Raw genomic sequence first — 13,093 nt, 5'->3', positions numbered from 1 at the left:
AGCTGGATCAGAACCACAGAGCTGGATCAGAACAACGGAGCTGGATCAGAACCACGGAGCTGGATCAGAACCACGGATCTGGATCAGAACCACGGAGCTGGATCAGAACCACGGAGCTGGATCAGAACCACAGATCTGGATCAGAACCACGGAGCTGGATCAGAACAACAGAGCTGGATCAGAACCACAGATCTGGATCAGAACCACGGAGCTGGATCAGAACCACAGAGCTGGATCAGAACCACGGAGCTGGATCAGAACAACTGAGCTGGATCAGAACCACGAAGCTGGATCAGAACCACGGGGATGGATCTGCTGGAGGAGGTTCCACATGTAAAGCAGCTGGTCCTGAACGGGACCCAGACAACAATTAACAGAAATTATTATGAGTGAGAATCCAACGAGACGTCGCTCGTCTGAAACCAATCAGAGTCGCTGAGTGACATAAAGAAAGCGATTCGATTGAACGCCAGCGCAAGAAAGAACAAAACCACAACGGGCTTGAGACCGTAGAGCCCGAGTCAGACGTTCCAACGGAACAGAAACTCCAGTACATATTTTGGTGTACAAATATGATAATCAGCGGACTTAATATTAACCTCGATGTCGAAAACAAAAAAAAGATGGACAGAAAATCACACCGCTTGTGCAGTAAGCTCCAACCGTAAGACCCGAAGGAGGAGAAACAGCGCGTGGGTCGGCTGGCGCGGGGGGGGGGTGTCCCGGCTAGGAAGCCTCCAGCTCGGCGAGCGGACGCCACAACCACCTCGCTTCACGGAAGGTCATTGGTGGGATCAACCTGTGCCTGCCGCACAGGAAGCGTTCAATCGGCAGGTCGGCACCGGGACAGCAGGCTTTGTGCCGGAGCAGCCAGGACGAGTTGATCATTGATTTATTGTTTCACGTCACCTTTCACGTAAAAAAGTAGAACATTAACAGTCGCTGCTTCGTTTACAATTTAGAGACGGTGGTTTTTGGACCTGGGATGTCTTTGAAATACGTTGTTTGAGCATTATCGGTTACATTAACGGTCTAACTGATACTCGACAGGCCTGCAGGCCGCCATGTTTGTGGTCTACTGTCGGAAACAGGAAAGAAAAAAGAACGCTTGCTGTCTCTGCGACATTTTATAGACTGCAGTGGAAATGTTTACAATAAGTGCATTTTGGACCTTATTCCAGAATAGACCTTATTCCAGAATAGCTGGATGATTTCTGATGCACGCTTTTCCACGCTTTCCCGCCTCACTTATCCGAGCTCTTCCGTGGTCTCCGGAAGCTGGACATGTTCTCGTTTAGTGCACAGATGCGCCTGGAGAACTCCTCGAAGCCGGCGACGTCCAGCTCGCCCAGCACCTGCTCATCGCTGTCGACGGCGACCGCGTGTTCCACGGGGATGCAGCGGAAGTCCTCCATTCGGGCCTCGTCCGACAGCCCCGACGCTAAGCCGGTGGCCTCGGTGCCCATGATCTCCTCAGCTTGCTCCACGGTGCAGCAGAGCTCTGGCCCCAGGCCGGGGGCTTTACCTGGCAGCAGACAGCCGTTCATGTGGCGACTGGGGGCCGCCGTCTCCTCCCCAGTGAAGGAGGCGGGTTCCGTCGTGCTACTGGCCGGCTGCTCTTCAGTCTCTGCCTCTTTAATCTCGTTATCGGTGCTTCGGTTTCGCTCCACATCTCCCGCCTCCCCAACCTCCTCCTGCTCCGCCTCCTCTCCAGCATCTGCAGTCTTGGCTCGGCCCGGCGGTGCCGTGCCAGCGCCGAGGGACAGCAGCAGTCCGACCGGAGGCGAAGGGGGTTCCGAGCCAACCGGGGCACGGTCTTCAGCCGTGGCTGTGCCGTAGCTGGGTGGAGGAGTTGGCTTGCATTCGGGCTTATCGGCCTCAGAGCCCGCCCTCTTCCTCGGGCCTCGGTCCGGAGAGCCGGTGTGACGGGGGCAGGCGATGTCCGAGGCGGCGGACGAACCGGGCTGAGACTTGCTCGGCACCGGGATGGCGCTGGAGACGTGGTGTCTGTCGCTGAGAAGAAGAAGAAAGAGAAAGAGAAGGACGTAAATAGAAGCAACGGAAACGGCAATCCTGGAATGAAACTCAACAAGGCGAACCCGATCAATGTCCCACAGAGACGATTGGTGCGAGCCGAGGAATCGCTTCAGACGCCCAGCCTCTACTTTGACCCGGTAGTCCGCCGATGTCCTTGGCATCGCCCCCCCCCCCCAGCACCAGACTCCCTTCCCTTGATCCGGGACAGAAACAGCTGCAGCTCTTAGCACGCAGCGTGCGTCCACCCAAGTATGTCAGACATTTTTATTCCATAACAGATAACAGACTGTGGGTTTTTGGGACACCCTAACCCCCCCCCCCCCCAGCACTAGAGCCATAAATCTACTTAAATAGAGGCCTCCCTGCCTCTTCCGAGAGCCAAGGCCGAGATCCCAGGAGGACTTAGCGGTTTGCTTAACGTGACCGTTGCGCTATCTGGGGAGCCAAGGCACTGGAGCTGCTGGGGGGGGGGGGGGGGGTCAAAGGTCAAGCAGCGGCTCCCAGAGTTCTAGAGCGATCCACATGTGCTTGTTAAAGACTCCAGGACAAATATCTGCTTGTTTAGCCGGACATGCAGCCACAACAGATGTCCTCGTTGTCCCCCCCGCCTCACCTTGACCCATGCAGACACCCTGCAGAGGTGGTCTTGACAGGGCTGTCAGGCAGGACGCTGCACCAAGACGCCCGGAGAAGCCCGTCAAACTTCAAACCGCCGGTGACACAGCCAATCAGAAGCATCCGCACTCTGAAGCTCCAGCACGATAACAATTTGTACATACTGGAGAAACATCGGATGGTCAACCAAGGGTGGGGGGCTAGTGAAATAAAGGCCCGGGGTCCCATGAAGAGCAGACCTGTGTTTTACTTGGAAGCGCCCGCCCATCAAAACACATTATTTAATAGGAACGGCTCGATCCCGCCCTAAACTAGCGCACGCTCAATTCTGCAGAAAAGCATTCCGGCGGCGAAAGCAGAACCAAAGTGCTCTTTAACACCTACTATTCTGGGCAGACAAAGAAGGAGCAGAGAGAAGCTGAATGATTTGCCATCTCAAAGACGCATCTGCGACTTTCCAAATTAAACCGTCGTGTGCTCTCTGGAAGCCGCTTCCAAAAAAACAAAATATCCTGAACCAGAGTTGACAGGAAGGAATAAAGACAGATGTCACGAGAAGCCGATTATCGTTTAAGCAAGTGGAAAATGTGCTTCAGTCCCTTTGAAACACGATACAGGTTTGGGAAGTGGAGACGAGGAGCGGCCAGTGAAACGTTGGATGCATCATTTATAACGAGATAATATATATATTTTGTAGCTCGACTAACGTTCTTATGGCAACAGCTGAGCTGACGGCTTTGAATTGAAGCATTGTCTTTGATCCTCCCTCGAGCTGTCTGGCAATCCATTTCATCTAAGCCAAGGTCAATCCGGGTCATGGCACCACATATTTTTTTATTTTTTTTTGCATAATGAAGAATGTCTTCTTCGGACCATGGTGTGCTGTTCCCCTTGGTTTCTGAGTTGGATCTACGTTTGTGTTAAATCATGCAGCAGCAGAGTGAACCTACGTTTATTGTTCTATTGAGATGCTGCAAGACGTTTTTATTGATGCCATTGTTTTTAGAGACCCAGAATTCAAACTTCCCGGCCAGTTTTGACATTTCCTTCGGCGTTCGTCACCGCAGCTCGACGTAAATATTGATGGAGGGAAAAGCCCTGCTGCTCATCCCTAATGTACAGCTGTGATGGGCTCCCTCCACTGGTATCCCATGCTACCCACCCACAGCCTGGCTTCAAGTTTGTGGGCTCCAGGCTCGCTTGCATTAAAGGCTGCTACGAGGCCTCAGCCTAAATCATCAGCAAAAAAAAACCCAAAAAACCTGACATGCCAAAGCCAGAAATAGCCTTCACTCCTGCAAAAGATGTTTTGCCTGCTCTCGTCATTCTCACAATGAAAAGCTTCACAAGACGACCCCGTTCGTATCCAGAGCCTGAAAATGAGCCGTGATTTCAGGTCAAAGGAAACGGCAGCAGATAAGATTTGGTCGTTTGATGCGGTGAAGGGAAATCCCCGTGAAAATACTCGTGCAAACCCAATGAAATATCTGATACGCACTTCGCTGGAAGCTTCGGATTTGTTTTAGCAGGAGAGGACTTGCTGACTGTCCGGCCTTTGCAGACGGTGGGGGGGTCACCGCAGTGCAGCTCCTCATTTGGCCCCAACGGTGCATTATCTAACACAGCACATCCAATAGCACAGAGTTATTACCCCCGCCGAGGCGGGGCTTATGTGATCGCCGCCATTTGTCCGTCCGTCCGTCCGTGATCAGGAAATGTTGTGAATGTTTCCAGCAACAGATGATTTTGTTGATGATCCAGAAGAGATCCTGGATTCTGGATCACTTTGAAGTTTTCGGTAACATTGCAGTCAATTGAGCATCAAAATCTGTTCCTCAATATCTCGGTTGATTATCGACCGACGCTTACGGAATTTGAAACAGTCACGTGGGGTGGGGGGATCTCTATCTCACCAACGAATTTGATCTGGATCGGACCCAGAATAAGGTCAGGAAAAAATATATCATATTTTAATATTAAAGCCCCCCAACTCTGATTCACCTTGACTTTTCATGGTTGGTGTATAAAGATACCAAGAACAATCTAGAACCTTTTAGTGCTGATCCAGATCAACCATGTGGACGGTGTAAATCCAATTCGGAGGGGGAATGAGCTGCTTGGTGGAGGTCTCTGAATGCTTTTCTAGTTTTCTGTTTTGCTGATGCAAATGACAGGATTTTAGCAGCATAATAAATATAAATAGGGTGACCCAAGAAATTATTTTTTAAAATCCAGACACTGGAGAAACTGTGAAAACTAACACACACACACACACAAACTCCTCATGTGGATTAATGAGCAGCCGCCTTGGCTTCAAAAACAAAGAGCAGCTCACGCTACAACACACACGAAGACAATGTGACCTCATTCTCCGTTTAGCAGACCATTAACACCAATATCTTCCATCCACCCATCCATTTCCTGTAACCGTTTACCCTGTGCAGGGAGGCGGAGCTTCTGTTCATCACAAGGCAAACAAAATGAAGTGACCTATTAACCCAAAATCAGCACCCGTTATTAAAAGTATGGGATCACACAGGGGGCAGGTGTCGGGTAATTAAAAATGTTTAAGCACCTACAGTGGAATTTTTACATCCTGGTAAAAGTGCAACAAGTCCTTGTTGACATCGGGTAAGACAACAATGGTTTAGTATATTTTTCGCCCACTATGGGGTCACCCTGTGCAGCTCACATCTTCCAGATGCAGTGATCAATCTGCCCGAGCAGGCGCCGTGCCACACCTCGACTCCCCCCCGCCCCCCATGTTGTGTCCCTGCTCCCAGGCACCGGCGTTGGATTAGATCCCTGTGAACCTGTGCCAGGCCTGCAGCGGATGCGGCGCGGCAAAATGGGAGCATGCTGAACGCGTTTGGCTTTGATGTCAACAGACTTTACAGAGAGTCGGGTTCTGGTACCGTCTCTGTCCGCCTCACAGTCATACATTCACCATTTTCTCCACTGCTTCTTATCCTTCAGCGAGATAAATAAAAAAACCACTGCCCGTTTCTCACCAGAGCAGGTCTGTATATCACGACATGTGATGATGATGTGTTTCTGAGACAGTGCTGTACAGAAACGTATGGAGATGTGATCTACGGCGAGCCAGACGACATCGCCCGCTGTACAGAAAATACTTTTTTTATACAAACTCGGCTTTTCCTCCCCTTATTCCATCCAGTGCGTGTAAAACAAAAAGATGAACCCGCTACGCTCTCATTGCGGAGTTCTTGGCGCTGCGGGAAAGGCTCTCCCTGCAGACTGGATCTACGCTGAATTAGTTGTACAGGAACAGATTCCAAATCAGTTCTGGGAGGACGGCCCTCGGCCATACCCTTCATCACATTATACCTGTTTGGATGCGTGGAAGGAAGAAAGAGCTCGGAAGAGAGGAAGCAGATTAGCCCCCTCAATCAAAGCCTAGAGGAAAATAACCTGCGGCTTGTTTATGCATCGGGTCCCAGTGCTGGAAAACACATACGAATATATAACTCCTCCATGTTTACGTTGGAAAGGGGGGATAATAAAAGGAAAGACTGGAACTGCTTTGACAAAAATAATAAACTCGTAGCACATCCTCCTTGTTGCTCGCTACAATGGCGCGCTCGCCTCCTCGTTCTTTCTAGAGGCTTCAGGTTCGGGAGGACACGAAACGCGTGATCTGCGATGACGGGTTGGGCAGCCGTGTCGATTAATATCGTCATGGATCATTAAAGGAAAAGAAAAGAAAACGTCACAACATGTTGAGTTGAAGAGCAGTAAACAAAGAAGCCACACAAGATCAAGCTCGCTGCTTAAATGCATTAAATCTGGTTTAACACAAAGAGAGACGATGTAAAAATGACTCACGGTAGACCATAGCGGTTCATTTTAATTTGCCTTTAAATAAAAAAAAAAGTAACTCGTACAGCTGGAGCACAAAAAGTGTTCAACTAAGTAGTAATATAGTTTATTTATTTGTTAAGGAAAACAGGAAAATGCCACGTTCTTCTCAAGCTCTTTATTCCACCCAGTCGGCGGGAACGACTCGGGTTCATTCGTGCTTCCGAAGCTCCGAGTTTTTCTTCATTCCCAGCTGATGTCACGTCAGCAACGCTTTCGCTGCTGTTCCTGTTGTGTCATCGTTACACAGGTGTGTGTGCCTGAGGCACGCCACTGTAGAGCACCCTCACCTAGCAAACACACACACGCACACGCACACATCGTTCACGGGCCCACGCTTTCATCTCGTCTATCTTTATACCATTCCTTCCCAGTTAGTAGGGGTGGGGGGTGGGGGGGGGAGCGCTCAGGCTTTTCAAGGCTTCTTTCATTTCAAAACAAAAGATTATTCAATTAATGTGTGTAAGACACGTTTTCCCCTTTTGCTGACCCAGGGATTAGGGGCAGAGATCAAAGAGGACTCTCTTTCATAGGGAAGCCGAGCTGAACTCCCCAGGTCTGGTGAAGGGTTACCGGCAGGCCAGAGGCAGAGATCTAAGCATTCCGCCTCACTGCAACAAAGAAGCTGCTGCAAATCTCATCAAACTTGGCCTTTCGAGAGGGTAAGAGGTAACGGTAGCGGTGCATCATCACAAAGGTGAAACGTGATCATTTATCTATAATATTTAGACCTATTGGACGTGTCTAGTATCACACCGACTTGCACATAATACACTATGGGATGTTGGTACCTAAATGTTCATGACTTGTGTTTGACAACACGATTGATTTGTAATCTCCTTTGAAGGGACTCCTTGCGTTGTCCAAAGACACTGAATGGTGCAACATGATATAATTGAAATAATCTATATATAGATTGATAGATATATTATATCATATCTCTCTCTCTCTCTCTATATATATATATATATAATAAATAGGAAGTAGAGGAGTCCTGGTCTCCCTGCTGCACACACACACAACATGATTCACTTCCGCACTGATTTTGGAGACGTTAGCTTGTGGCTACAATAACTTGTAAGGCTTATCCTTACAGGCCGATAGCTTAAATTGCTAGCTGCGTAGCAATTTAGCTCCACTGCATGCAGATGCCGTCCTGTCAGTGTAGCCTGCCAGTGGAAAAGAAGCAGGGGGGGGGGGGGTCCAAAAAAAGACCACAGATTACACGGCTATGTGCGCTAACTAGCCAACGGCGGCTATAGTTAGCTGGAATTTGTTACTTCTCCTTCAAGTAAAGCTGTCCATCTGTCCATCAGGACCATCTGTAAATCACAGAATTCCCGCAGAGCTCCCGTAGACATCAGAGGGAAACCAGAAAATATTTCCCCCATAAAATAGGATCCACATCAGAGTCCTGGTTGAAGTGGCAATAAATCACCTTCATAGCTGCAGCCGGGCGGAGTGGAGGGACGGGCGTGTCCCCGCTCTTGGTAGACATCATGTGCCTGGAGCAGATGACCGATAAAGAATTCTACGACCGGCTGTTATCAACTCATGTATGTCAAAGGACTGCTGGGACACGTAGACACGTACACCTGCAGCCTGAGGCTTTTATTTTGGTGAACCCATGCCTCGGGGTGCAAAATTAATAGCTTTTATTATATTTCTGTTTTGGGTCACTTAATATTCCAAACCAACTCTGCACTAAAAGTATCATCACCCGAGGACGTGGACAAAACATGGCCTCCGTGAAAAAGAAGTTTGCCTTACAACCGGGCCAGCGTGGAATCTAACAGGAACTCCAAACAAGTGCAGTGAAAAAGTAACATCTCACTGGGTTGACCTCCTTTTCCCTCTGATTTATCAAGCTTGATCGGTCGATCTGCGAATGCAGATGTCAATATTTGAGGCTTTAGGAGTCTTTGTGGGACTCACCATCGGACCAGCAGGCCGTGCTCAAGGAAGTTCTTCAGATTGGGAAGCGTCTGCTGCAGGTCTGGCGTGGTCAAGCCGTGTTGATACCTGAGCTGCAAGAGAAAGGGAAGCATGCAGAGTAATTAACCTCAAGCCGCCTCCCGATCGTGTGGCGGACTCAGACACGTATGCAAGGCGCTCCATGTTTGGACACTGGCTCGGAGAAGAAAGAAACACCACCTACGGGGAACGTCTGCATTCCTTCGCCGTGACACACTTCAACTCTCCCCACGAGACTATTACTCATCTGGACACACAATGGGCAGCCCTTCCCCGATAAGAAGCACTAATACGGAATGTGTGTGGAAAGACAGGGGATGAGATGCGGGCGGCGAGAAAACCAAAGTCAGCATTAAACATCTGGATGAAATGGGGCAAGGAGATCACAATAGAAACCCCATTGCATCCTCAAGTCAGCTCCCCTCTCTCTAGATTTGGCCTTTGATGTTCCCTCCCGTGTACCGGAGTGCTTTTTTTTTATTCCACAGCATCAAACCTGGAGCTAAAGCAGGACGGACATCTTTGAAGTTCGCCGCCGGTGCCAGAAATATCTCCGCCAACAGTTGAGCGATGTCCCAGCAGACCGACCCTTGTCCCCGGGAGTTTATTTAACCTACATCGCCGAACAGCAGAGGAGCATCACGCCGCACGGCCCGGGCGTATCTTCCCAGGCCCCCCCCCCCCTCTGTCACACACACCGCCAACACCAGCTGACATCTGTTTGTTTCCACTCGGACGCCATGGCAACGTGTTTGATTCCTACACACAGTCCTCTGGCGATGAGATGGAGTGCGCATGACAGACGCACCTAACATACCGGACAAATGATGGGGGAGTGATACGACAACAGAGGCGTTACATGAGCGTCAAACATCACACGATGTTGCTTTTGGGTCTGAAGAAGTCCTTAAAACATGGACAGTATATCCTAATAAACTGCATGCACAACGTCTTCACGTCTCTGTGTGTTTGTACAAGTGTGCCTTGAACAATCCGTGTCTATTAGGGGGAGCCGCAGCAACAACAGTCATGACGGTATCAGGAGGGCTTTATCAAAAGGAGCTCCGATAGATGGCGTCGGAGACGGAGCGTCACGTCGGAGCGCAGCTGGTGAAGGAATGATCCAAAAACCACGAGAACAACAGAGATCTATTCATGGCTTGAAGTTAAACCGCAGGGTCGGACCAAATGACGGCGCTCCGATGTCCGCGGGGACGGCCGAACGGAATTGGGTTTGAAACGGAACGCCAAGATCAATAATGGCATGAGTTTGGGGGGGCGGGGCTTGCTTGTTCTGCAGCCAGATGCTAAAAAAAGGAATACTGTACCTCAGTCCCGTGGAAATGTCAAGTACATGGTCATTATAAATCAGAAATCAGATATTAGCAAAGGATAAAAGCGGCTTCGGCCAAGGTGAAGGTCATTCGTCTGTTTCGTTGATTCTCAGTTAGCGAGCGCAACACAATGCTATCTTTAAGCCCCGCCCACCCGGCCTGAACGCTGACGTGTGTGCAATAACCGCAGTGCGTGTCTGACAGGAGCCCTCTGTCAAATGACATGGCTGTGTGTGGGAGAGCGCACGAGTGTGCATCCGCACATGTGCCTGATATGATTTTCCTTGTGGGAATAGATTCCTGGCAGGCGCCCCCCCAGCACCCAGAAAATGGATACGGGCGAAGACAAGAGCGTGATGGCTGATCATTGGGCATGCTCTGGGCACACTTCATTACTGCGGATGTTAGTGGACGCTTAATAAGCGTCCACCGGACCCGTCATGACGGATGCAAACGTGAAAAGATTCACAACGCTACCTCCAAACCCGCCAAACCTCCGCCAGTGGGCACCGTCGACGCTCCAGCTGTGGTTGGCAGCAGCACCGGGCGACTCATGCGTCACGGTGTCTTTGTAATGACACGTGTTAAACATATTCAGACAGCATGGAAGACTGAATCCAGCAGCCCCCCAACACCAAGCAGCCAGACGCCATCAATATTCATCAACTGGCCTGGCCCTCCCTGAAGGAAGCGGCGCTAGGCTTCCCCCTCAGAGCGCACTCTTTACATGCAAGCTGATCGTGGCCTTCGTCCCGGGAAGGTATACCTATATCCTGGATGCTAGCGGTCAAGCACGCAGCCATCCAAACCCCACCCCCCTCCCTGACTCACAAGCAGAAGAACACACGTTAGTGACCCAGCAGTGTCATCTGTAGGAAGAACCGGAGCTTCGGGACACGGCGTTCGGTTTCCAGTCGTCTGCTCGGTGAAAGCGTCGCCTGCTGGGTGGAAACAGCCGAGGGTTTAGATTGTTGCTCCAAACACGGGCTGATCTTTGGGAGTCGCTTCCAGCTGATAGAAGTAAAAACACATTCCACCCCCAAATGCAAATGCACGTAACTCCCCAACCTCGGTAGAATAAGAATCGCGGAGCGTTTCTACACAAACACGGCAACGAGAAACCGAATGTTTCTATGTCAACAGCTCCAGACCAGATGAGACAAATTGCTCCGAATCCGTCCACTTGAGACAGCTTGTCATTTCTGGTTTCCCTTTCATACATCACTGTGATGAATGCCGGCAAGTACGTGTGCATGGAAGAGCGCTTTCAAGCTGGCCGTGGGGTTCTTTGTAACGGGGCTCAACCAGAAAGTCCCAGGGACTGAGGTCAGCTGAAAGGCGAGAGGCGTTGGACGGGAAGGGCCACAGCGAGGGGGGGGGGGGGGGGGTGTGCTCACATGATGACAGGATGAAATAGATCTGGCCAGGGCTCCTCGTTACGTCTCACACCTTTGTGTCTGGACACTCCCTTTCCTGTTTGACTATTCAACAAGACCGACGCAGAGTCTCTCAGAATGGCCGCCGGGTCATCGCAGGCACGACTTGGAACGAGACGGTCTATTGACCCGTCACATCTTAGAAGACGAGGACTCATCCTCCTTCCACCGCGGTGATTAAATCACAACCCAAAGAATGCAGCAGTGTGTACAGCCTCCGCTTGCCAATCCACTGGAGCCATAACCACACGGAAACAAATTCAACCAGGCTACAGCCACCGGGGAAACAGTCGGTGTTCAACCAGGCTACAGCCACCGGGGAAACAGTCGGTGTTCAACCAGGCTACAGCCACCGGGGAAACAGTCGGTGTTCAACCAGACGACAGCCACCGGGGAAACAGTCGGTGTTCAACCAGGCTACAGCCACCGGGGAAACAGTCGGTGTTCAACCAGGCTACAGCCACCGGGGAAACAGTCGGTGTTCAACCAGGCTACAGCCACCGGGGAAACAGTCGGTGTTCAACCAGACGACAGCCACCGGGGAAACAGTCGGTGTTCAACCAGGCTACAGCCACCGGGGAAACAGTCAGCGCTCAACCAGGCTACAGCCAACGGGGAAACAGTCGGTGTTCAACCAGGCTACAGCCACCGGGGAAACAGTCGGCGCTCAACCAGGCTACAGTCACCGGGGAAACAGTCAGCGCTCAACCAGGCTACAGTCACCGGGGAAACAGCCGCCGTTCAACCAGGCTACAGCCACCGGGGAAACAGTCGGCGTGCAGCACATGCCACCCATCATTTGGCAGTGCGCTTGTTTGCCTTGAGCTCTATACAGATGCTAATCAAACACAGCCTGGTATTACCGTTTCCTCCGGTTTGTCAGTACGAATCACCCTCAGATCGGACCACAAATGTGGGCGGGATGCAAGGAAGTATGAGGCCTATCGCTGACGCAGTGCAGGAGGCGGCCCAGGTGACGGCACGCCTCCCTCGCCGCGCCCAATATGCTATGAAGTCAGCGCAGGAGCGTCATAGGTTCAACCGGTGCACATGATTAGCACCGCTTGACATGGGGTCGTCTACCTGCTCTGGAGATGGGGGCATTGGCGGCATGTGAAAAATTGTCCAAATCAAACTCCAGGAGAATCCTGATACTATTACACTGAGATTTACAATCAGCAGCTTTTATGTCCACTGGGGTAAAAACAGAAAAGGCTATTTTACAGAGTACATAGGTTTTATGTCCTCCCTGGGGAAGACAATCAGGGGAGTTCATTAGATCCTATGACAGCGCGCTACAGAGGGGCTAACCAGGTGTTCCCTCCCTCCACCGTCCCTCTGGTGGCGCCGTGCGCTGGACGCAGACATTCGTCTTCATGCATAGATCCATGTAGAGCCGGAGCTTTGGGAGACAACCTGTCACCGACAATATTTCAGGGCTCGGCCTCCTCTTGTTCAGGTGACCGATCTGGCGTACCGGCAGCAAATAAATATTATAAAAGCTAAATGATACCGAGGCCAAGCAAAATGAGTAATGGTGCTCCAGCTCCGGCCAAATGTTCTATGTCGAGAGCGTTTGTGAAGAGAAATGTCTCACCTGTAGATGCTACACCTTCGTGTTTGTACATAGAGGTTTCCGACAGATTCATTGTTTTGACAGTTTAACTCGTCAGCCAAGGGATTACGTGAGGATTATGCAAAAACCGCTGGACAGGCTTCCACAACATTTAGTGGATCGGGCATGTGAAAGGAAGGAGACCAGGACCATTTGGTGCCGATCCAGGAACTACTTTTCAGAAATGTAGAGAAATGTCTGAA

At 50.7% G+C, this 13,093-nt stretch overlaps 1 protein-coding gene across 1 annotated transcript in view; it reads right to left on the bottom strand.

The window, feature by feature from the left end:
* Positions 1–883: 883 nt before the first annotated feature.
* The window catches only part of uvrag (UV radiation resistance associated gene), a 40,854-nt gene continuing 28,644 nt past the window's right edge, over positions 884–13,093 (bottom strand). The window contains 2 exon segments of the mRNA XM_068744244.1: positions 884–2,013; positions 8,467–8,558. Of these exon segments, the coding sequence (XP_068600345.1) occupies positions 1,245–2,013; positions 8,467–8,558 (861 nt within the window). The 3' untranslated portion in view covers positions 884–1,244.

Source organism: Brachionichthys hirsutus, chromosome 10 (assembly GCF_040956055.1).
Source record: "Brachionichthys hirsutus isolate HB-005 chromosome 10, CSIRO-AGI_Bhir_v1, whole genome shotgun sequence".
Lineage (NCBI taxonomy): Eukaryota > Metazoa > Chordata > Actinopteri > Lophiiformes > Brachionichthyidae > Brachionichthys > Brachionichthys hirsutus.
Note: the sequence above shows the minus strand (reverse complement) of the source record. Positions and strands in the feature narration are given on the sequence as shown.